Here is a 26,183-nt window from a genome sequence, read left to right as displayed (position 1 = left end):
AGCTGACATCTTTTCCTGCTGGTAGGTAGGGAGCCCTTTTCCCGTCTCCAGGATAGCACTACATTCTGCACACAGCCTCATTACAGCCTGACGCGATGTGTGTTTAAACTCAGGAATAAGTCCCACTGAATCCTATGAGGCCTCCTCTCTCATGTAAGTGTACTAATCCTAAGCACACTTATAGGGGAGTAGGTCATACTGAAGTCAGTAAACATTCTTAGGATTGTATTGCATGTGTATGTCTTAACCTGGGCCTTAAAGTATCCTTAGGCATGAGTCAGTGTTGTTTTCACTTCTCAGAGGGGAAACTGAGGCTGAAAGAGGGCAGTTTGTCCAAAGCCAAACAGTGAGTCATTGGCAGAGGACAGTGCAACTTAAATCCAGGTCTCCCGCATTCCAGTCACGCACTGAACTACACTGAGACTCTATAGGGCTTCGTGTCCTTCTCAGTTCATTCCTGCTGCAGGTGTGTCTGCACCATTTCTAGGGTTGCTGGTTTGATGGTCGAGGAATGTCTTTGCCATCTGTCTGTTTAAATACCTTAAAACTTGTTCCCCTGGCTATGATTGAAGTTGGAAGGCCAACAGGTTATGATCAGGGGCTGCATGTTCCATTGTTGGAGAGCAGGATAGCACAGAACTATATTTTTAAACGGCATAGAACTTATGAAGGAAGGGATAATGCTGCAGGTATTCACTACGTTTTTCAAAGTTGAAGGCTCCCCGCGTGCTACAATTGCACACTAAGGAGTAATTGGTCTTTGAAGTATATGTAAAATTAACTATGGGTTATTGGGGGCGAGGAGAAGAATTTTAAAAGGTTCCAAAATGTAGCAGGTATTGGGAGGCTGAGAATGTGTTATCATGGCGAGATCACAGGCACTAGCCAATAGGTATCCATAATATTCTTGCCAGGGATGAGGCTGTAGCTCAGTGGCAGAGCATCTGCTTTGCATGCAGAATTCCCAGGTTCAGTCTCTGGCATCTTCAGTTAGGGCTTGGGAAGGCTCCTGCCTGGAATCTTGGAGAGCTGCTGCCCGTCAGTGTAGACAATACTGAGCTAGAGGGACCAATGGTCTGACTCAGTATATAGCAGCTTCCTGTGTTCCTAATTACAGTGCATATTCCAAACTGCAGCAGATGTGCTACATGTGATTTCCCCCAATAAGCATACTAGCTTGAAGAACAATGTTTGGTTCCCTGCAGCAGCTGAGTAACAACTGTGCACTTATTGCATAGTGGAAACAGTTGTTTGGAAAGACCCAGAGATTCCCAACATGACATGGTACTAACAGCATCTGCTTTGTTGCTAGATCAGGAATGGGAAGAATAAATCATGAACATGCAGGATTCATTTCAACAGGGCACCTTGTGGCTGGGGTGACTCCTGTGGTGGGGTGACCCCCACCACACCACCCCTGGTCATTAATTTGCTCCTGCTATATCTTGCAATAATTTTGTACAAGTATGTATTTTGTACTAGTATTCTGTGCCTGTAATTTTGGAAACTCTAATCCTGCACCTTCCAGTTTTGCAGGACTCTAAACTACTCACCTCCCTTCGTTTCATCTTTGATAGACTTTGGTTGAAATTACTATTGATGATAATAGCTTTATTCTTATCTACTATCTGCTTTAAATAGGATACATTTCTCCCCCACTTCCAAGTGCCAAACTTTAGTTGGCAATTGTAATGTGTCCTCATGTCTACTCCACCCCCCCACCCCCCATGCTTATTCTCCTTAGATCAGACCTTCTTTGTTTGCTGCTTCTCACATGCTGTTAGGGGATTTGCTATGTACCTTTTCTGGGAGGGTAGTTTGGAATAAGAATGGTGGCCTACCCATTCTTGTGTTACTGTGAATGGCTGGTCAGGATAAGAACTGTGAAAAGCAAGAGTGCAGCTGGGGTAGTCGTTTGAATGTGCTTTAGACTTTCCTGAATGCTGGTATAATCTAGTGATAAGAGACAGAAATAAAAAAATCTGGAAATTCATAGTTTGAATCTTGTCATGAACTCAGTGGACGTGGCCTTAGGCAAACCACTTAGCCTCAGCCCTACATCTGTAATGTGAATATAATAATGCTGACCTTCCTTTCAGAGTTGAATGAATTGCAAGATAATACATGTGAAGCACATTAGATACTCTAAACTGCTATATAACTGCTAAGTATTCATTAATTTTCAGCTTGAGCATTTCCTTTTGCTGATGAGAATTGTTTGAAATGAAAGACTTAGTAAAGGATTTACAACAGTTAAATTAAAGGCATTTTGGTATGAATAGACATTTCCTTATGATCCTTAAATTTCAATAGTACAGAAAGTCTGAATGCATCAGTAAGCAAGTGGGAAAACAGGAACCGTACTCAGAATAAAATCCACCCAGTGCTCAACTGACTATTGTCCTCATGATAAATATTATCAAATCTTACCAGTGCTTTTCAACACATGTAGTCATCCTTTCCCCTATCTTAGATGTAATGTGTGCTGTGTGCTGTTTTCCTATGTGATCATGCTAGCATTCATGCTTGCTTCTACTTAAGAGCACCTGACCTATGTGAGAGGTTAGGAAATGTGAAGGGATTGCTAAGGGTAGTTATCCGTAGATTCATGCAACCATCATCATATTCTGCTGGGGATGGTAAAGTGGCTCATATAAAGTGATATAGCTGATTTCTTCTGGAGGGATCAGTGGGGACACTCTTTGAGGAGTCTCGGTATGCCTTATCCAAGAGCCAATAAACAGGCATTAATAAATTACAATCATGAATGTCTTGGTTAACGGACCAGTTTTAGTCAAGAATGAGTTAACTCCAAAGCCCTGTTTCATGTCTTCCTATACTACAGTCTCAAAATGATTTTTTTCTGCCTCTCACAGCCCCTCATTTCCATTTTCTGTTTCTTTGTTTGTTTATATTTGCTGGTGAAGAATTGGCCAGGCTCTTTCTCCCTCCACCCCTTTCCTCCCTTTTGCTTCTCTCGAACTTCCAGCAGGTTATAACTTGCCAGTATAACTGAATGAATTAATGTTTTCTGGGTCTCCCTTACTATTTTTCACTCTTATTTCAAATATTCCGTGTTCACAGCTCTCAAGCTAACCACTCTCAATATCAGCAGAGTCTTTTGTGGTGTTTCCTGTTTTTATTCAGAGTAGGAAGTTGTTCTCCGGTGGGTCATACACTAATGGCTTTTGGACTCCTTTAGTTCAGCGGGGGTAAAAGGAGCCAGATTTAGAATGCATGGGGGGTTGGGATGAATTCCACTAAACTTCAGACTGATGTTGCTGTATTGTTTACTGTATACGCTTGTCATCTATTACACAAAAGACATCACAAAGGGCAGATTTTATGGCTGCTCTGGGATATTTATTAAATACACCCTGGCTCATAGTTAACTTGTTCCTGAGATTGCCCCTCCCCCCACCATTTGATGGATTTCACTTCCATCTCCCCTGAAAAGAATATGTAAGAAGTGCAGTGCAAAAAGTCCATAAGTATTATAAGGAATGCCCTAAATGCAAGCATACAGGAAACTTACAAGGTTTTCCATTATTTATCTGAGTGTAACAGCATCACTCAGAGAATTTCCTGTAGTTTCAGAATAAGATACTTGAAGGGAACTTTCCCACAAATAACAGACATTAAAATCAGTGAAAGATTCACCATTTCTTTATCTGAGGACATGTCCTATTTTTAAAGCAACACTTTAACATTAAAACAGATCTAGCAGTTTTGCTTCTGGAAAGGGTGCAAATTGCATGTTTATAACTTCAGTGCAGTCAGCTTGCAGATACAGGATATAGTGAGAACAAATGTTAGGATACAATTTAAAAATAAATCCTTTAAAACAATTGTACTGTACCCAATTTTTGTTGTATGGGATTAGGTGTTAGAGGATGTGTTAATCTGCATTCTTGGATCTGAGGGAAAATTTTCTGTTTGCATAAATGTTCATAGGATCACTACAGTTCCATCATAGGTGCTGCACAGATGTGTATCCTGACCGCTGTCTTGATCTCCAGAAAGGAGTGCAGCAGCAGAGGTAGATTATCCAGAAGCTGGTATTAAGTTCAATTTGCCACAGGCAACTGTGATTAAGGCTGCTGCTGTAGTTCGCATCCTATATTGGACAATCTGTATTTTAAAGATGTACTATAACTTGGTAACTCAGGACAGAACTAGAGATTTTGTGGTAAACCTGGGATTTCCAACCTCATGTTTGGTGCCAACAGATGATGTGGGAAAGGGGCAATTTGCAGGGAAGAAATGGCAAGTAGACGGCAGAAGTAGAAGGAACTCTTTCTTTGCAATCCCTTTCCATAGGAATTCCCAGGCAAGTGGGGAAAAGCAATTGGGGTGAGGGGTTGGAAAGGCAAAGCAGCAGGTGGGGGAAGGGTTAAGCACCCTCTCCTCTCCCTTTCTTCTTATACATGTCCTGCCTTGATTTAGTTTCACCCTTAAACATTTGGTTTATTTATAAGTAGAGAAGTTGAGCATTAGCCAGAGTTGCGGGGTGGGGGAGCACTCCTACAAACAGCAACAGATCATGTCTGATTTGCAGAAAGCAAAACTAACAAAAACTCTTGCACCTTATGTTGCTTCAGCTCTCTCCTTAGCACTTCCATTCCAGTCTCTTCAAAACTCAGTCTCAGTCTCTCTCTCTAGCCCGCTTCAGGTGTAAAACAAAGGAAGGATGCTAATACAGTGTTGTGAGAGCACACCTTGAAGCTCCATCCCTGTCCTGAGGATGGAGGACATCATCATCATCATCATCATCATCATCATCATTATTAATTTGATTTCTATATCGCCCTTCCAAAAATGGCTCAGGATGGTTTACAAAGAGAGATAACAAACAAATAAGATGGCTCCCTGTCCCCAAAGGGCTCACATTCTAAAAAGAAACATAAGACACACACCAGCAACAGTCACTGGAAGTACTGTGCTGGGGGTTTGATAGGGCCAGTTACTCTCCCCCTGCTAAATAAAGAGAATCACCACGGGAAAAGGTGCCTCTTTGCCCAGTTAGCATCCCTCAGAAACCTCACTTGCCCACTCTCCACAGTTACAGTGTTTGTCTGAAGAGGCAAATGCTGTAACTGTGGACAAATTCTTTCCATGCTAGAGGCAGGGCGCACTCTCTCAGGTCACTGTGATTGTAGCATTCATCCTTTTTATGTCTGAAAAGGGTTTGTCTCACACCTAGCTTGTTGCATGCTGCTTTCATATTTACACTCGCACATCAGTGCCTTGCACTAGTTGGAGAATAAAGGTAAAGTGTGTGCTGTCAAGTCGGTGTCAGTTCCTGGAGACCACAGGGCCCTGTGGCTTTCTTTGGTAGAATACAGGAGGGGTTGACCATTGCCTCCTCCTGCGCAGTATGAGATGATGCCTTTCAGCATCTTCCTGTATCACTGCTGCCTGATATAGGTGTTTCCCATAGTCTGGATCCGAAGAGTTGGTCTGTGCTTCCTCATTTTCCCTGTGTAGGGATGCGGAGAAGAGCATTGCTGTCAACCAGCTTGTAAAATACTACTGGCAAATCCAAAGTGAATGGGTTTCAAAAATAATTGGCTGTTCTAATTTTTTTTAAAAAAAAAACACACACCCAACTTTTGTGCATTTTAGCAATAATGCAAGAGCCATATTTGGTTCCGTTCTGAGCCAGATTTAGCTCTAGAGCCTTGGGTTGTTGCCTTCTGCACTAGGGGATTGGATGAGGAAATGCATCTTTCTGTGGAAGACAGGGGCATGCCCTGTATGATTTAAGCCACTCCTCCTTCCTGTTGTACTGTATAGTGACAATAGAAATCAGCCTATTTTAAAAGATCTTAGAATGCAAAATCCCCATGAATGTCTCTAAAAGGAAAGGCTGGATGGACAGCAAGAAACTTGTTGCTTAACCTTTCGTTCTTTCATACGGACACTGCATATGTTAAGAGTCCAAGAGATGTTTACTTTCGGCTTTGCTGAACAGAGTTCCTCTCCCCCCTCAGTCTTGGAGAGATCCCATTGAGTATTGCATAAATAACAAAGGCGTTTTGTGGAAGCAGCTATCAGGGGAGCACATGAATTCCTAACACTAGTGTGTGTTCAGAAGTATAGCTACCAGGGCGCTTTCAAGATTACATGCTCTTCAGGAGTAAAATGCTTCAGCTTGGCAGGATCGTTTTGAAAACGTAAATAGCTCATGCAACTCCCCTAATACGGGAAAATACAGTGCTCTTTTGCAATGCACATTCAACATTGTAGGACTAGGCAGCACTGGAAATGTGAACAGCACCTTGCTGACAGCACAGGGACTGCGATGTCAAAACACAGGCAGTATGGAAGCATGCTTAACGGACAGTATTGACCCTTGTAGCATGTAATCTAGAAAACGCCCAGTTTAGCAAAACAAGCAACTGGGAGATAAATACCTTGTAAACCCCTTTTTAAAATTAGATAAAATAAAGTGGCTTCAATCAAATGTTAGTGTAATGCTTAGTATAGATGAGAAAAAGAATCCTACATTAATATAGTTAAGATAAATGTATTACCAAGTCTCAGGTTCCAGCTAGACAAACCTGATGTACACACCCAGCTGCTTTATAGGTGATCGGGACATGCCCCAGGTTTATCAGATCGGTCTGTCAACTTGCCACATGTAATTTGAGTCTCCATTAACTACTTCTTAAAGTTGTGCCCTCAAGTTGGTGTCGACTCCTGGCAACCACAGAGCCCTGTGGTTGTTTTTGGTTGAATATACACCTTAAGTGGGAGAAATGCTTGATGAACAAGCAGAAGGTTGCCAGTTCAAATCCTTGCTGGTAGTATATCGGGCAGCAGCGATATAGGAAGATGCTGAAAGGCATCTTATCATACTGAGCGGGCGGAGGCAATGGTAAACCCCTCCTGTATTCTACCAAAGAAAACCACAGGGCTCTGAGGGCGCCAGGAGTTGGAAATAATTGACTTGACGGCATGCTTTACTTACTTACCATTGCCTCCTCCTGGGCAGTGTGCAATGATGCCTTTCAGCACCTTCCTATATTGCTGCTGCTCAATATAGGTGTTCCCCATATTCTGGGATACCAGCGGGGATTCAAACAGCTCACTTATATGCAGTACAAAACAAATAAATATGAGGGCTGTTCTCACAACCATCAGTTTCAGGGTAGGAGGCAGTAAACCCAGCTATTCATGCTCGTGTGGAGCCGCAGGAATCCCTCCAACTCAGCTTTTTCATACCTGGGTAACTCAGAGTCCCTACCCTGCTCTTAACTGATGTAGAAGGAATTCTTTCTTTCTTTCTCTCTCTCATATTTTTTTATACCGCCCAAAACTTGTGTCTCTGGGCGGTTTTAAAAAGTAGGAGAGGAACTGAGTCCTCTCCTACCTTTTTCTTCTGGTTGTGCGGGCGCACACAGCCTTCACCATGCCACCTGCCCCCACACCTGCCCCCATAGAGTTCCATGGCAGGGAGCAGCTGCTGCTATCATGAGGTTTTTCCAGGCTTCTGGCTGCACAGTGCATGCTAGGAAGGCAGAGACATGTTTGGAGGGCCATCCAAAGCAGGGCGGGACTTGCAGCTCCCAGTTTCAGTGAAGCCTTGGTTTGCTGGGTGCTGGGTTTGCAAACCCAAACCGAGGTTCTGGTCATCTGGGACTCATGAGGTAGGAATGATCCTGCCCTTCTACCTAACTCCAGATGGTCATGTAAACCCTTATCTTTTATTAGACTGAGTTGTGTTATGGCCAAATTAAATGAGAAAATGGGCATTTGTGATCAGATCTTCCATGTTGTTTAACTTTTCAAAAAGCAGCAGTGTGCCTTTTGGATCACGAGTGTAAAATTAACCCTTTCCCTACAGACTTTTCCTGATGAAAATCCACCCCCACAATCTCAAAGCTGCTATTTTCCGCATTAGGGGAAACGTGTAAGCATAGTTTTTTCCTAATGGAGCTAATAGTTACTTCCAAGAAAGAAGTTCTAAACATTTATGCTCCTGAAGTGGGAACCGATTAGAAGCTGACAAGGAAATACTAATGAGAGACAATCCAAAAGACTGAAGTATTGTTTAAAGGAAGAATTATATTTGTACCCCGCAAATGAGTCAGTCAGTGACAGACAAAATAAATAGAAGTTTATGATAGAAGCCAAGATGGATAAATTAGAGTGCTTGCCACTGTATATAGTTGGCATGCATAACAGTAAAGATAAAATCTGGATAATCATACCTGTATATAAAATATATTGAAAGGACAGAACAGGTGATATTGGAAGTGGTATTAAAGGGTTTTAATTCACTATATATTAGGCAACTTAAAATGAATGTATTCACATAATTGCCATGGGTAGAAATCCCAGTCCTAGAATTGAATATGGTATTGGGAATTTATTATGGATTTCAAGACCAAAACTTTGATAATAATCTTTAAACTGAAAAGGAAATTGGGGAAGCAGCATTGATAGGCAATAATGGATGACTTCACCTTGATTTGGTAAATATAAGCTTAACTCCTTCTCTCCCAGAGCTGTAATGGGAGACGCATCACTTGACTCTGCAGAAGCTCCCCTTCATTAGTTTGGCTGGGAACAACTGCTATTTGGGTCCTCCTTAGGGATGTGCACAAACAGCTTGGGCAGCCACTGGCAGGGCAGGTAACAGTTCCCTTTAAAAAGCAGGTCGGCAGCTCCTTACCTGCTCATCTGCCAACCTGTTGCTCTTCCAAAGGCAGCAGCCTTTCTCCAAAAGGCCACGCGTGGCTGCGGCACTATTCCCTGCAGCCTCCCTGCAGTGTTGGCACGCACATGACCAGTGCGCATGCACACTGGCCAGTTGCGTGGTCAGCACGGTGTTGCTGACCAGCAAATGGCTGGCACACATGCGCACCCGCCATGTGCATGCCAAATCTGCATGTAGGCTTCAGGAAACAGTGCCACAGCCGTGCACATCCTTTTGGAGAGTGGCACCGCTGCCAGAAATCCAGTGGGGTGGTGGACGAGCAGGTAAGGAGCTGCTGACCTGATTTTTAAGGGAACAGCTCCCTGCCTTGCCAAACTGGTTGGCACCCAAGCCAATCCTGCGCTTCCCAGAGGTGCCGAACCGATTCATGCACATCCTTAGACCAACTTTCCCAGAACTCTTTCATTTAGTGGCCAGGATACCTGAATGTATAAATTTTCATCTTCCTCTCTAGGTGGGAAGGGGGTTGTTGTCCTCTTTTGGCCACTTGTGGGTTTCCCAGATGCACCTGGTTGGCCATCTGGTTGGACTGGATGGGCCTTTGGCATTATCCAGCAAGGCTTTTCATAGGTTCTTAGGTCACTTGTTTCTATTGCATTGTAATCTGTTATGTTAAACTCTGAACTTCTTTCAGTGCATTGGCAGAAATGGGTTATATAAATATAGTAAAGAAACAAATAGACTTGGGCATGATCCACAAAAGTGCTCTCTAATGCAGTAAAGTGGTCAAGTTCGGTGTTGACTCTTCGTGACCACATAGATAGATTCTCTCCAGGATGATCTGTCTTCAACTTGGCCTTTAAGGTCTCTCAGTGGTGCATTCATTGCTGCCATAATTGTGTCCATCCACCTTGCTGCTAGTCATCTTCTTCTCTTCAACTTTCCCCAGGATTATGGACTTCTCAAGGGAGCTGGGTGTTCGCAAAATGTGTCCAAAGTATGATAGATAGTTTGAGCCTGGTCATTTGTGCCTCCAGTGAAAATTCTGGATTGATTTGTTCTATGATCCATTTGTTTGTTTTCTTGGCTGTCCATGGTATCCTCAAAAGTCTTCTCCAGCACCACAGTTCAAAAGCATCAATACTTTTCCTATCTTGCTTCTTCAAAGTCCAGCTTTCACATCCATAGAGTGTCACAGGGAAAACCATTGTCCGAACTGTTCTAATACTTGTCAGTATAGACACATCATGGCATCTAAATATCCTTTTCAGGGCCTTCATTGCAACCCTACCAAGTGCTGGTCTGCAGCGCATTTCTTGACTGCTGGATCCTTTACCGTTGTTGGTCGATCCTAAAAGGCAGAAGCTACCCACCACTTCAATGTCTTCATTATCAATCCTGAGGCTGGTTGTGGTACACATTGTCATTAGTTTAATCTTCTTGACATTTAGTCGTAGTCCCATTTTTTCACTGTGCTCCTTGACTTCCATTACTAGAGCTTGCAGATCATCCGCATTCTCAGCTATCAGAGTGGTGTCATAAGCGTAGCACAGGTTATTGATGTTTCTTCCTCCAACTTTTAAACCATGCTTATCTTCTTCCAATCCAGTTTCTCTCAGTATATGTCTGGCATATAAGCTGAATAAATAAGGAGATAGCTTTCCCATATTCATGCTTCTTACATTCCATGTCCCCATTGTAATTCTGTCTTTGCAGCTTCAGATTTTCTTTTCCCACATGGCAGGGTGGATTTGATTTAAATCAAACTGATTTAAATCACGATTTAAATCACTAGCAGGGTGGATAAAAATAAAAAAAATCCGATTTAAATCAAAAAAATCCAATTTAAATCAAAAAAATCAGATTTTTGTGATTTAAATCTGATTTTTTTTAAATTTTTATCCACCCTGCTAGTGATTTAAATCGTGGTTTAAATCAGTTTGATTTAAATCAAATCCACCCTGCCACATGGCAACATCAGCCGCTAGACACCCAAAAGGCTTTAGCCTAACTGCATCTGTAGTGATAGGCCACCTCTCCCCTAAAAAGTTAACCAGAAGTGAACCCTGTCCTGACCGACAGGCTGGTGAACTCCAGGGCTCAGCCAATGAGCACACCAGGTGGGTGGGACCTAGAGAGTCATTGGGAGGAAGAGAAGACATCTTTGTTAGAAGAAGCAGGCTGGGAATGCAAAGAGGAGGACATGTGGCCATGAGAACTAGTTGCAGGAGAATGACTCTTCTACACGTCCTGGGAAGCCAGGAGGGCAGGCAGCTTTTATTCTCATCCAGGATTTGGTGAGTTCAAGTCAAAGGAAGCCAGGATTTTGGCTTTGGGAAAGTTTGTTTAGTCATATTTTGCATTAGACTTTCTGTTGTGTGTGCTTTATATATCCCTGATACTGGTCTGTTATCATTTATCTGCAACATAATCAAGCTAAGAAACATTAACCTACACCTATCTAGCCAGGGCATTGCAAAATACTTTGCAAGTTTTAATTGTGCCTTTGTATTTTCTTACATGCTCTTCCTTGCAACTGGGTAACTATGATTTTTAAAGCATGCCACCCCAACTACATCTGGGGTGCTTTTTTGAAGTATTCTTGTAACTTACTGAGTATTTTTACCTGTAACTTAAAGCTGAGGAAACCACAGATGGAAGCAGTCTGTAGCATTTCAATAAAACTGTTTTCTTTTTGTTCTGTTCTTGTACAAGCCTCTCTGAGTGGACTTTTAACTTGCGAGAAAGGGGGGTGGCTGAAAGGGGGCTTTTTTTCCCTCTGGTGCAAACATGCCTCAGGAGCTCAGCAGCTATTAATTTTCTCACCACGTGTAGGATTTCATGTGGAAGATTTTTGTGCTTTTCCAATAGCAAAAGAGAGAGAGTTTCCCCTGGGAATTGCACTCCAAGCACAGTGAGGTTCAAGCTCTGTAATAAGAGAGGGGTGGTGGTGGCGGCCATTTTTGAATCTACCAGAAATACAGAAGAGTTTTAGGAGTAGCCTTTGCCAGAAAGCTCAGCAGGGATGATTCAGCATTTCTTTCCCTCACGTGAGCTTGCTCTGAGACAATGGCTATAATCTGCTACAGCGTCATAAACACCATAGGTACTCTGAGAGATCATCAGCTCTTTCTCAGTATCATGTTGAGTACCATCCAACCCGAGGGCCCCATCATCCGGCACTATATCGACAATCATTCTATTTTGTTTTTCCGTGTGGTTTTCTTGGTAAAATACAGGAGTGGTTTACCATTGCCTTCTCCTGCACAGTATGAAATTATGCCTTTGTCCTTGTCACTGAAGTGACAGTCCTTCCTGTTTTGCTGCTGCATAGGTGCCTGCTTGCTTTATCTGGGCAGCTGGGATGACCTTTGTGCCTTGGGTGACCCTACTAGGAGTTTACCTCCTGGCGTAATTCACTCATCCCTCTGAGGAACACCCTTCCCCGCCACAATGAGGCGCATAGCAGGACTTGGGTGGGTTAATAGGGAACAATATTTAACTAATAAAACTTAGTTAATTAAATATTATTTCCTATTAACCATTATTTAACTAATAAAACTAGCAAGACTAAGGGATTACAAGGACTACGTTACAGTTCACAAGGAGGCCATTTGGCTTGAGTTTCCAAAATCAGTTCTTGTGTTTCAAGGCTGGCGAAGAAAAAATGCTTTGGATTTTAGAAGAAGCAAGAGGAGAGGGAGTGAGATATTTGAGAGCAGGGGTTAGCTTCTACCTCGATCCTTCCAGTGGGGTGCTGTAGCTTGGTCATTACAGAGAGAGTTCTCGCCTCTGAGGTAGGCAGAAAGGCAGATGTGGGAGCCCAGGAGAAATGAAAAAAAGATCTGGATCTCAAAGCCAAGATTGCTATGTAGACCGGGACAGGGAAAAGAGCCAGTCTGAAGGCGACAAGCAGGACAGAAGCAAAAGGCAAGGCAAGATGGAGGTGCCAATGCCAAGACATAGTGAAAAGCACCTGGTGAATCTGAGGAAGAAACACCTGGGGAATCTGGGGTAGAGACACACCGATTGGTTGTGCATTATAGGAAAAATCTTTCCTGAAGGCATTATGCTAATCACACCCTGAAAATGTGGACAAAGTACAGGATGAAGCATTGTCCTCTTGAATTTGCTGGGTGTGCTTCCTTTCAGTTCAAAGGCTGAAAAGGTCTAAAAGACCTGTGTCGGGTGAACCACCATGGCACATCAGAGTTTATCTCGTGTCCTTCTAGAATTCTTGGGAGTGACTAAAATGTAAACAAGCTAGCTTCCCATACTCTGAGCCAACCATTAACATGCCTGTTAAACCTAGGAGATGAACTGCTACCTTCTTATCACTCCTTCCAGAGGAGGCGATATCTTGACCTGATCTGCTGTGCCAACATAGGGAGAATACTTGGCTGATTCTTGAAAAGAATAGCGCTGTTTCAATAATCTCTACTCTGGTATTCCTCACCTGAAAGCAATCAAGGAGGTGAGTGCAAGGAGTTTCTCCTGCAGTCCTGAAATTAAACTAGACCTGAGAGCTATCATTCCCAGGCCACACACCAAACAACATGCCCTATGAGTTAGGTCATGCGAACCAAAATGGAGATCTCACGGTCCCGTGGTATCTGAGCAGCAAAATGTGGGAACTACCAGCTGGTAGCCCCAAATTAGGTATAGGGGTACTCCTGAGAGCCCCCAAACAGGCTCTCTTGGTAACAGTGCAGCTCAATTCCTGGCCAAGGAATTTTGTGAGAACATTATTTCTTTCTTTTGTTGTTAGATTTTTTTATACCACCTTTCATTAAAACAGTTGCAAGGTGGTTTACAAAACATTTAATATAGGACTATTAAAACAGTTAAAAATAAAAATATTAAATTGAAATATTAAAAAATGCAAATCTGATTAAAAGTTTACAAAACATACACAATAAGACCATAAAATAAATTAAATATGGATCATTATAAGTGATCATTGCTCACACAGGAAGGCCTACTCCTATGTGAACCTACCCATACCCTAAGATTGTCTTTGGAGCCTCTCCTCTGGGTGCCCCCACCATCTAAAGTCAGACAAGCTGAAGCAATGGGAGGAGAAATCGTCTTTTCGGTTGTGATACCTTGTTTGTGGAACTCCCTCCTCACAAAGTAGGGGTCCTTAACCTTGGGTCCCCAGATGTTGTTGGACAACAACTACGATCATCCTTAGCCACAGTGGCCAGAGGCAGGGATGATGGGAGTTGTAATCCAACAACATCTGGGGACCCAAGGTTGAGAACTTTGCCATAGAAGCATGCCAAGTGCCTGTGCAGCTATGCTTTGGATCCCAGGTGTAGACCTTGGTTTTCTCCCAGGCCTTCTAATACTTATGGCGCTATTCTTTTTAATTGCTGTTTTAACAATTGTTGTTATAACTTTCTTTTTACTTGTAAACTGCATTGAGAAAGAAGCTTGTTGAAAGGCCAGTATATAAATACACAATAAATAATATGTACTCTGAATGTAGCTCTTATTAATAATTGTCACATGTATACCAAAAACCTTGATTGGATGAGGAGTAACTTCAGCGATGATGTAATATTGATATAACTAACTTGTCTTTGTGTTGCACTTGCATGCACCTCAAGTTATACCATGGGATTAAAATGTATAATTTTCCAACTACATGCTCATATGAAATTGTCTTACTAGTCAGAACATTAGTCTGTCTAGCCCAGTGTTTTCTGTAATGAAGGGTGGCAGCTTTTCAGGCTTCTAGACAGGGGTCTTTCTGCGAGGCTTTCTCCATGCAGAGCATGAGCTGGAAGCCCAGTGTTGCTTGCATCCTCTGTTTGATAGTCAGTCAGTCATTTATTATTATAGTCACAGACCAGTACAATATGAACAGTACATTAAATAAAAGATTAAAAGAACTTAAAATACATTTATATCTAAAATTGAAAAAGTTAAGACAACGGTAATTTCTTATTAACCAATCACCGACGAGTATTAATAGTAGCACAGTATCTAGCAACTCTGTTTGTAACTGTAAGCTCAGAGTCCAAAAATAACAAAGAGCAGTAAAAATGTTTCTGCTGACCTGGACACTTACCTAATAATGTTGTAATAAATGCTGCACGAATATCCTTATAGAACAAACAGAATAATAAAACATGTTCAATGGTTTCAATCTGATCCTAACCACAAGGGCAAAGCCTCTCTGAAAAGGGGATTCCCCTATAACGACCCTCAAGAACCGCTGAGGGTTGACTGTGACAATGAGCTAAAGTAAAAGCTGCTCTAAACTTGGGGATTTCTTACTTACTTATGTTATTAATGAATAAGATGCTGCTGTAATAATCACAACATTCCTTTTTTCCCCTAGCACATGGTTAAACAATGGCGTGATCCAGCCAAAGTAAAGCACTTTTATGTGCTTTCAGTGGGAAAGATTTGTGCACATAATTAACATTTGTGTTGAAATCAATGGCTGGCATCCAGAGCATTGAACCACTTGCGGAATGAACGAATTTGTGCTAATGCAGTAAGTTAGCTTATTTGCTCTATACACTCACTCACTCACTCACTCACTCACTCACTCACTCACTCACTCGCAGAACTGTGCTTTTGCGCTCATTTGTCCCCATCAAAACAAATGAGGCATGCTGAAGTTGCACAACTGTTGCGCAGACGTGCTTGTGGTAGTGCAACATAAGAAGAGCCCTGCTGGATCAGGCCCAAGGTCTATCTAATACAGCATCCTGTTTCACTCAGTGGCCCACTACATGCCTCTGAGAAGCCCACAGGCAAGAGGTGAGACATGTCCTCTCACCTGCTGCTGTTCCCCTGCAACTGGTATTAGAGGTATTTTGCCCCTGAGGCTAGAAGTAACCTATAGACACCAACTAGTATTCTCCATGAATTTGTCTAAGCCCCTTTTAAAGCCATCCAAGCTAGTGGCCAACACCACTTCCCATGGCAAAGAATTGCATAGACTAATTATGTTTCATGTGAAAATGTGCTTCCTCTTGTGGGTCCTAAATTTCCCGATCTTCAGTTTCATGGGATGAACACAAGCTCCAGACTTGGCACATCCAGCTACTGAAATTGTTTTGTGCTAGTTAGTGCAGTGTCCTTCTGTAAGTGGTTTGTTGTTCTGGTTACTAGCCAATGAAACGTAAAAGCTTGTAACATTGGATGGATTGTGTCCTGTATATGTATGTAGTACGTTGTCTTAAATTTGGGTTAGTCTCCAAGAAGGAAAAAAACAACTTCATTTTAGGGACTGTTACAAAATATGAATGATTATGTATTCCTCCTCCTCCAACAGTTATGTTTTGGATACTCAGATCCTCTGTCGCTGACATCCAATGAAGAGTCAGCCACTGACTTGCGTGACTTAATAGTTAGCCTTTGGAGATGGCGTTTTCAAAGGCGTCTAGAGCAACTTGGAACTGGATTACTACAGAATGTCAGGCGTCGGCCCTTCAGTTCTGTATGATTTTTTAAAATGGTAGGGCAGTTGATGTTGCTGTCTCCAGCAGAACATAAGCTTGACAATCTGTTCTCAATGGTTTAAGAATAGCTTCTTATCTGTATTTTCTATTTATTTCTACCAGTCGTGATAATGTGTGCCAGCAGTGACGCAATAAGGAACATCATGTTGGCTGCACATCGGCAAGGAATGACCAATGGAGACTACGCTTTCTTCAATATTGAACTCTTCAACAGTTCATCATATGGTAATGTGGTTTCTTTCCTCTGGAGTGTTCTAAGACTCCTATAAACACAATAACAATTTAGAGATTATTTTTCCCTTAAAACAGGCCACTGTAAGTCTTAAAATATGGCACTCACTTTAAAAATGTCCCCTCACTCTGAGGTCAACATCTATTTAGACTTAGGCATGACTAACTTTGTGTGGATCCGGCTGATAGAGTGCAATCCAGCTACAGTTCAAAAGTTTTAAACCCTATGATTTCAGTGGGAGAGAGCTGAGCATGTGTAATGCTCGTACTGAAATTAAAGGAAACAGATTTTTAAAAACTGCTTAGAGGTTCATTTAATGGGGGGGTGGAATTACATGTTTCCTACTCTCTATCTCAAAATCTCAGGCAAGGCTTGATTTTTAAAACCCTGTCAGATAGACTGGTCCAAGAGTTGACTTGCCTAAAATACATTTTGAACTTTATAGCTAAATCATGTGGATTGGGATCTGAGTTTCAAATGTTTAAATCCATCACTTTTGTCATTAACCTAACAGATGGGCAGTTTGATTCATGAACTAGTTCATGCTGAAGCAGTCCTTGGAAATTACATTGGTTACTGATGAATATTTATTTCTGTAATTTAGTCCTGCTCTTAGAATTCAGTAGAATTCTTTGATTGCTTTGCAGGACTATATTGTTAAAATCCTAGGCACACAAAGCATGGCTGATATTTACTTATTACATTTATATACACCTATTTATATATCACTCTTTTGTTTTGGCCAAGGCACATAAGGTGGTTTACCACACTAAAACAAAAATGTTGCAGAAGGTGTTTGTGTTTTTGTTTGTTTTAAAGCTGAGTTTTCTCAGGCTGTTGATGAGCAAAAACTCGTAGCTCCTGGGAGGGTGGGGGAGATGCTGTCCTCACATTTTTCACAGAGCACTGATGATCTAACTATCTATTAAAAAATTTAATATACCGCCCAATCCATAGACTCAGGGCAGTGTGCAAAATGAGAGCAGCATCTGAGATTTTTATTTATTTTTTTATTTTATTTTATTTTTTAAGATTTAAAGGGCAAACGCCTGGCAGAAAAGAAATATCTTCAATAAGGTTTTAAAGGCTGAAAGAGAGGAGCCAGACCAAATCGGGGGGCGGTTGGGGGAAGAGAGTTCCAGAGTGAAGAGGCAGCAACAGAAAAAGCCCTTCCACTGGCCTTAGTACTATGGACTGCTCTAAGACCAGAGACTGAAAGAACGACAACCTGAGAAGATCTCACAGGACGGGACAGGACTGGCCCTGAGAGGTAGTGGTGTGCATGGAACTGTGGCGTTCCAGTTCGCAGCCGGGCGGGGAGGATGCACTTACCCCTCTTGTCACTTTCCCCCCACCAGCACTCCTTTTTTGAAAAGCATTTGTGGCGGCAGCGTACCTCCCTCCCGCCCCTTCCCCCGTTCCTCGGCAAAAGGCTTCAGAATGTGCGATTGTACATGCACACGTTGTGCGTGTGCACGTCTGACGTACGCACACACGTGACATGCGTGCCGTGTGCATGCGCAATCGCACCTTCTGAAGCCTTTTGCCAGGGAAGGGGCAGCAGGGAGATATGCTGCCGCCCCAAATGCTTTTCAAAAAAGGAGCGCTGGCAGTGGAAAAGGAGCGGGATGGGTAAGTGCAACCTCCCCTCCCTTAAAGAGCCACACCCCTGGCATCGAACCACGAACTGCCCCCCCCCACCCCACAGTGAAGTGGTTCTCAGGCCTTTAGAATAGCCTGCAAATCGGTCCGTGCACATCACTAGTGAGAGGCGGTCCTGAAGGTAAACAGGCACTAAGCCCTGAAGGGTTTTAAAGGTGAGAACCAGCACTTTTCAGGACCCGGTGGCAAGAGCTTGCTGGCCTTGGCTTTTTCTTCCATGTAGGGCACTGCAGCATAAATCCTATATTACTGTGCAGGACAAAATAAAATCTAAAAAGCTTGTGAACATATAAAGGCTGTCACCTGCCATCCAAACATGTTAAGTTTGGCAAAAAATCTCCCTGGAGAGAGGAGGCCCTCACGCCAGTCACCATCTAGCCAAATTTGCAAATCCTTGCTAAAGTACTGCCAAGGCTAGCATGTTTGGATGTGTGTGATTTGTGGCTCTTGTAAGTTAAAATTCCATGTACAATTTTCAAGGCTCAACTTCAGGGCTTGGATTCATTCAGATTTTCCAGGGAAGCAAATTGAACTAAATCAGCTAATGTTTTTCAGCTTAATTTACTGGTGAATTATAATTATAAGGACACAAAGTTATCTTTCTTTTCAGGGTAGATTTGTGCACGACTGGGACCTGTAATATTAATCATAGCATTGGCCCTACATGTTTGCCGTGGTTAATGTAAACAGTACAAGTGGGCCTGATCTGGATTAAGACGGCTGTGTAGGAGGGAGGGGGTTTTAAACCCCCCCCCCCCAGTACTGTGTTCTTTATCTAGATGCCTTCTCTATGGCTGATATTTGCCAAAGGTGGGAAACTGCCACTGGCACTAATGGCAGCTTCCCTGGTGGACCAAATAGTAGCCACAGATAGGAGATCTGAATCGAGACCACAGTAGGGGCAAAGGGTAAAGGTTTCCCATGCTTCAGTCCTGATTTGCATGGCAGTGGTGAGGATGTCTAAAACAACTATAGGAAGAGCTGCGTAAGAGCAGGAAGGACTCTGAGGTTGTTCTCACAACCAGCCTAACCCTGCCTGGAGCAGCCTGGGCAGGGTTAGGCTGGTTGTGAGAAGCAGCGGGATCCTTGTGGATCCTTCCGCTCCCCGCCTGCCTAACTCTCTTAACGAACTCGGCTGTTAGCCAAGGCTAAGGGTGCACTTGCACCCTTACCCTGGCTACTGAATTCAGCCCAGTTTAGTGAGGATTCTGCCTACAGACTGCAATCCAGTTACAATTAAAGTTTTAAATCCTATGATTTCAACGAGAGAGACCTGAGCATGTGATTAATGCTCCCTCTGAAATCAGTTGTGCTTTCATTCGCGTACATTGTGCTTATAGAGTAGACACATTGTCTTAGTAGGAGAGTGTGTTTCATGTTGCTGGCTACAGCCAGCATGGGGAATACAGCGGCATAAAAAAAGGAACATGAGCCCGTTATGGAGACTGACTTGGAATTGTAAATATTTTTTATTTCTTCCTTAGGAAATGGCTCATGGAAGAGAGGAGACAAACATGACCCTGAGGCAAAGCAAGCATACTTATTCCTCCAGACAGTCACATTACTGAGGACAGTGAAACCTGAATTTGAGAAGTTTGCCATGGAGGTGAAAAGTTCTGTTCAGAAACAAGGAATCAATGATGAAGATTATGTAAGTGTCTGATTATGAGGCTTTAGCATCTTTAAAACACCCTTCTAATTAAATCAAAAGTGACAATATGGCCTTATCTGAATTGCACCAAAATGTCTTGGGGGTCACAGTTCCTTTTTGAGAACTTTTTGCCTTTTAAAAATCCACTTGCAAAAGAACATCTGTTCACAGTAATCTGGTAGAGAGTTCCTTTTGTCTTCATCCTCTTGCTCATCATGGGGCATCTAAGGTATGAAGTGAAAAAAAGATGTATTACCTAACTCTTAATATTTGTCTGAACCCCCCTCTTTCTTAGCTTTCATTTGACTCCCAAGTTTTTCAAGTTGTCTCTTCAGTAGTGAGCTAAGTTATCCACTTGCTCTTCATCCTGTCCTCACCTTGAGTGAGTGAGTGAGTGCCGTCAAGTCAGTGTCGACTCTTAGTGACCACATAGATACAGTCTCTCCAGGATGATCTGTCTTCAACTTGGTCTTTATGGTCTCTCAGTGGTGCATTCATTGCTGTCATAATTGTGTCTATCCACCTTGCTGCTGGTCGTCCTCTTCTCTTTCCTTCAACTTACCCCATTATGGACTTCTCAAGGGAGCTGGGTCTTTGCATAATGTGTCTGAAGTATGATAGTTTGATCCTGGTCATTTGTGCCTTGAGTGAAAATTCTGGATTGATTTGTTTGTTTGTTTTCCTGGCTGTCCATGGTATCCTCAAAAGTTTTCTCAAATACCAAAGTTCAAAAGCGTCAATGCTTTTTCTGTCCTGCTTCTTCAAAGTCCAGCTTTCGCATCCATAGAGGGTCACGGAGAAAACCATGGTCTGAACGATCCTAATCTTTGTAGATGTAGACACGTCTCAACATCTAAATATCCTTTCCAAGGCTTTCTTTGCAACCCTACCAAGTGCTAGACTGCAGCGTATTTCTTGACTGCTGGAACCTTTACTGTTAATGGTCGATCTTAAAAGGCAGAAGCTATCCACCACTTCAATGTCTTCATTATCAATTCTGAGGCTGGTTGCTGTACTGGTTGTCATTAGTTTAGTCTTCTTTACATTTAATGGTAGTCCCATTTTTTCACTGTGCGCCTTGACTTGATTCTCGGCTATCAGAGTGGTGTCATCAGCGTAGTGCAGGTTATTGATGTTTCTTCCTCCAACTTTAAAACCATGCTCATCTTCTTCCAATCCAGCTTCTCTCAGTATATGTCCGGCATATAAATTGAATAAAGAAGGAGAAAGTTTAGAGCCTTGTCTTACTCCTTTGCTGACCTGGAACCGGTCTTTCACCGTGTTCTGTTTTCTTAATTAAAGTAAATTAATCAAAGCTTAATCAACGTAAATTATTGCAACCTTTAATCAAAGTAAATTATTGCAACCAATCAACAAACTATGTTCTTTCCCACATCTTGATTGGTGATGTAAGGGACCACAAGACATGCCATTAATCCCTGATGCTTTGCTCTCTCCCTTTTCCTTGTATCTGCCAAGGTCCTATGTGAATGATAAAAGCAAGCTATATTGATTGCATGAACTCTGTGGCCAAGTCTGAGGAGTCCTGCTTTAAGTGCTGTAACTTTTCTTATATTTTCTTGATTGCCTGTTCACCCTTCTGTTGCATTGGTGGATTTCCAATATGCAACATGGTACAATGTGTGATCATAAGGGTGAAATGGAAAAATTCAGAACCCATCAAAAAATAAAAATTACACTGACTAAACTCAAACTAGAATCCCAACTGCATTTTACTTGGAAATAAATTCCAATGTGTTCAATAGGCCTTACTTACCAGTTTGACTGTCGCTTTAATTATGATACAGAAAAATCTTAGTGTTCTAAAATATGCTATAGAAAAACCTGTTTTGCATTTGTAACTAATTTGAACCATGAAATGTCAGCATTAAGTTGCATATATTTAAATCCCAACTTTATTCCCTTGGTCTCCAAGGCAGGAGAGGAGTTCATACCTCAGAAATGCAGCTTTATGACTTTTAGGTGAGGACTGATTTCTTTTAGAGGGCGTGATCTACAGCAGTGTTTCTCAACCACCGGCCCGCAGACTGGTGCCGGTCTGCAAGGTGTTGGATACCGGTCTGTGAGCCATCACTAATAAAAAATCACCCCCCAAAAAAACAATTTTGGGTCAGCAGGAGCTCTCTAGAGCTCATTTCCAGGCAGCCCTCGCTGCTGGGTAATGAGCAGCAGCCCTCGCTGCTGGAGCGACCCCCTTACCAACTGCTGGTCCAGGGAACTGCGTACAAATAATGTACCGGTCCATGACTCCGAAAATGTTGAGAAACACTGATCTACAGCACAGGCCTCTTTGTGGAGGCTTCACACCAGAACTGGACCAGCCTTCCAGGTAGTCTGCTGTCCATCCTAGGCCTTGCTGATGAGCCCAGGTCTTGCCTCCCAACTCCATAGTGCACTGTCCCAGGTACTGACACTGAGTTGTGTGTTCTTCTCTATTGTGTGTTTGCCTGCCTGCCCGGCTCTGTAACCCATCTCTGTGGTAGAGGCTGCAGCCTTATTCCCACCAGGCTTCATTCACAAATGTGAGAACTTTAGAGAAACAACCTTAGTAGTTCCCAACTGATGGATAAAATCCATTGGCTTCTCTGAAGACACCAGAGTGAGCACCAGGCTTTGGGAATAAGCAGAAAAAAATATTAAAAGGGAAACAAATTTTGCTTAAAGATTCAAAATGGCGGATAGGTCCAGAACAAAGAAATAACTTCCATTGTTTTTTGTACTTCTTCTTCTTTTTTTTTTTTTTGTAAACCACTTTACAGTGATGGGGCTATGTCACAAGTTCCATCAGCCTTAAAAGGAGATGAAAATGTATTTTTAAAATGAAGGAAGTTGTTTTTTTCCCCTTAATAACTTCAGTGTTGGAAGTAAATGTACAGGAAGTGTTAATAAATATAACAGAAAAAAAGAGGAGTGGATCCATAATAGTTTCATCGCTTCCTCCCCACAACAACCTCCTTTTTTCCTCAAAGGCCTCCTGAAGTTTTTTTTTGGGGGGAGATGGGGGCATTCTGGAAGAGGGTGGGATGGGGGTGCACAGTGGGTTTCACAGGGAGATGGAATTGCTGGGAATTGGGCAAAGGAACCTTCTGTGAGTGCAAGTGGACAGACTGGGGTCCCTGTCCAATTTGCAGCAATTCCTCCTCCACCGGGAGCTACTCTCACCCCACATCCCACCCTTAACCCTGGTTAAGGTCAGACTCACAGTTGCGTCCCACCTCTGCAGGGGTGAGGGACCTATTAGAATGGTCTGTCCAAAAAGGTTATTGGATCCAATAGGATTCCAAGAAGCCTTGGAAGGATTTAATGTTGGCCTGCCGGCGATCCGGTTAATGCCCTGGTGGAGAATTGGAATAATCAGCTCACCAGGGCAGTAGACATGATCGCTCCTAAGCGTCCTCTCCGACCCGCTTCAAAAATGGCTCCTTGGTATACGGAAGATCTGCGGGAGCTGAAGCGGCAAGGTAGGCGACTAGAGCGCAAGTGGAGGAAGACTCGACTCGAATCCGACAGATTACAACATAGAGCACGTTTAAAGATCTATGCTCTGGCTATACGTTCAGCAAAGAAGTGTTTCTTTTCTGCCCGTATTGTTTCCGCAGGCTCTCGTCCGGCGGAGCTATTCAGGGTTGTGAGGGGTCTAGTAGGGCCCCCTACTCCCCTGAATCCATCTTTGGAACCATCAGTTGCCCGCTGTGATGCTTTTAATGAGTTTTTTGTGGACAAAGTCTCTCGTATTCGGGTCGATTTAGACTCTACAGTTATCGCAGTGTCAGATTCAGAGGTATCCAGCAACTCCTCTTGTGTGGTTAGACTGGATGAAATTCAGTTTGTGACTCCTGAGGATGTGGACAAGCTGCTCGGAACGGTACGTTCTACCACCTGTCTGCTTGATCTTTGCCCGACGTGGCTTATACTATCTGGCAAGGGGGTTGTTGTGGAGAGCCTGGTGGCAATTATAAATGCCTCTCTGAGGGAGGGCAGGATGCCTCCTTGTTTAAAGGAGGCAATTATTAGACCTATTCTTAAGAAGCCTGCCTTGGACCCCTCAGAGTTTAATAGCTACAGGCCTATCTCCAATCTCCTATGGTTGGGCAAGGTGATTGAGAGGGTGGTGGCCTCCCAGCTCCAGGCGGTCTTGGAGGAAACTGATTATCTAGACCCATTTCAAACTGGTTTTCGGGCGGGCTATGGGGTGGAGACTGCCTTGGTCGGCCTGATGGATAATCTCCAGTTGGGAATGGACAGAAGAAGTGTGACTCTGTTGGTCCTTTTGGATCTCTCGGCGGCTTTCAATACTATCGACCATAGTATCCTTCTGGAACGTCTGAGAGTGTTGGGGGTGGGAGGCACTGCTTTGCAGTGGTTCCGCTCCTACCTTTCTGGCAGATTCCAGATGGTGTCGCTTGGAGACTGTTGCTCTTCAAAATCTGAGCTTTTATATGGAGTCCCTCAGGGCTCCATATTGTCTCCAATGCTCTTTAATATCTACATGAAACCATTGGGAGAGATCATCCGGAGATTTGGTGCTGGGTGTTATCAGTATGCTGATGACACCCAAATCTATTTCTCCATGTCAACATCATCAGGAGAAGGCATATCCTCCCTGAATGCCTGCTTGGAGGCAGTAATGGGATGGATGAGGGATAACAAACTGAGACTGAATCCAGACAAGACGGAGGTACTTATTGTGCGCGGTCGTCACTTGGGAAGCGATATTGATCTACCTGTTCTAGATGGGGTCACACTTCCTCAGAAGGAACAGGTACGCAGTCTGGGAGTGCTTCTGGATCCACACCTCTCCCTGGTTTCCCAGGTTGAGGCAGTGGCCAAAGCGCTTTCTATCAGCTTCGGTTGATACGCCAGCTGCGTCCGTTTCTTGAAGTTCATGATCTCAAAACAGTAGTACACTTGCTGGTAACCTCCAGACTTGATTACTGCAATGCGTTCTATGTGGGGCTGCCTTTGTACGTAGTCCGGAAACTACAATTAGTATAAAATGCGGCAGCCAGGTTGGTCTCCAGGTCATCTCGAAGAGACCATATTACTCCTATATTACAGGAGTTGCACTGACTGCCGATAGGTTTCCGGGCAAAATACAAAGTGCTGGTTATAACCTATAAAGCCCTAAACAGCTTAGGCCCACGGTATTTAAGAGAGCGTCTTCTGCATGATCCCCATCGTCCACTACGTTCATCAGGGGAGGCTCGTCTGTGGCTACCTTTATGTCGTTTGGTGGCCACCCAGGGACGGGCCTTCTCTGTTGTTGCCCCGAGACTTTGGAATGCACTTCACGTGAGAATAAGAGTCTCCCCATCTCTAGTGGCTTTTAAAAGGGATTTAAAGACTCATCTTTTTACCCAAGCTTTTTAACTTTTTAGCTTTTTAACTTTTAAATTTTTAAACTTTTGATTGTTTGTTATTTGTTTTAAATTGTTTTTAGTATTTGTTGTTGTGAACCGCCCTGAGACCTTGGGTTAGGGCAGTATAGAAATGTGTTAAATAAATAAATAAATAAATAAAATATAGAGGGTCCTCTGATCCTTGGGAGAAGCTCGCGGGTACAGAGGCTGCTGTAGGGAGGATGGGCTTGTACAGGTTCCCTCGTACAAGCTTCTGCTAGTGCAAGAGCTGGTTCCCACCCATATTATTTAATAAATCACTGGTAGAAATGCAAAGTTCTTTGTCATAGCTGTGGCTAAAATAAAATATTTCACAAAAGATTAGGAAATAAAGGGCCTTTTCGCAGATACTTTATAGAGTCTTTCAGTAACTAATGTATTTCAGATACTCAGTGTTCAATTCATCCAGATGAATTCACTGTTATTGGTGGAACTACACCATTGCAGTTGGCATGCTCTATCTTGACTTGATTTAAGCTGCTGGATACAACATTTGACTGACAGGGTGGTAAAGATAAAGAACCCATCAGGGTTTTGAATGCTTAAAGGCACTGAACTGTAATCTCAACTGTTTCACCTCCTTTCCCCTTGAGAACACCCTCTATGGAGCCGTTGTAGGAATAAAAGTTCTGTGTCAATTGTGGTGCAGCCTTCATTGAAAGTCTACCAAGTCCTTGGACTTGCAGATAGAGGAAGCAGTCATCTGGAATTAAAAACCATTTCATATGGACCTCTTCAAAAGGTTAATGGGTCCTGGTATGTCTAGTTATTTCTGATGCCTCCCTCCCAAATGCAAATCTATTTGAGTAGGAACACTTTCTCTGTTTTAGTTAAATGAAATGCAACAGAAAGATTTGAATTTAAAAGTAGACAACAGCCTAAGGGTTACTTCAGCAGCTATCAGTCCTCCTAACCCTTGACAAAAAGAAAGAAAATAGCCTTCCCCACCCTCTGAAAGCCATAGACAGTGGTTTCTGCCTGGGAACATCATCGTCCATTCAGCAGGAGAGTATAATGAAATCTCTTGCTAAAAAAACAACTAAATAGAAACTCTTAATTTTTTTAGCCAAAC

General features: G+C 42.9%; 1 protein-coding gene across 3 annotated transcripts in view; it reads left to right on the top strand.

Annotated features, from left to right (window-relative positions):
- The window catches only part of NPR3 (natriuretic peptide receptor 3), a 90,965-nt gene that overhangs the window by 1,778 nt on the left and 63,004 nt on the right, over positions 1-26,183 (top strand). For 2 of the 3 annotated variants that reach the window (XM_053289633.1, XM_053289632.1), the window contains exons 2-3: positions 16,249-16,371; positions 19,525-19,691. In XM_053289633.1, coding sequence (XP_053145608.1) covers positions 16,249-16,371; positions 19,525-19,691 — 290 coding nt within the window. Of the gene's footprint in view, positions 1-25; positions 154-16,248; positions 16,372-19,524; positions 19,692-26,183 lie in introns of those variants that run through there. The other variant, XM_053289635.1, reaches the window with a different exon arrangement.

Source organism: Hemicordylus capensis, chromosome 2 (genome assembly GCF_027244095.1).
Source record: "Hemicordylus capensis ecotype Gifberg chromosome 2, rHemCap1.1.pri, whole genome shotgun sequence".
Classification (NCBI taxonomy): domain Eukaryota; kingdom Metazoa; phylum Chordata; class Lepidosauria; order Squamata; family Cordylidae; genus Hemicordylus; species Hemicordylus capensis.
This window is presented reverse-complemented; position numbering and strand designations above follow the sequence as displayed.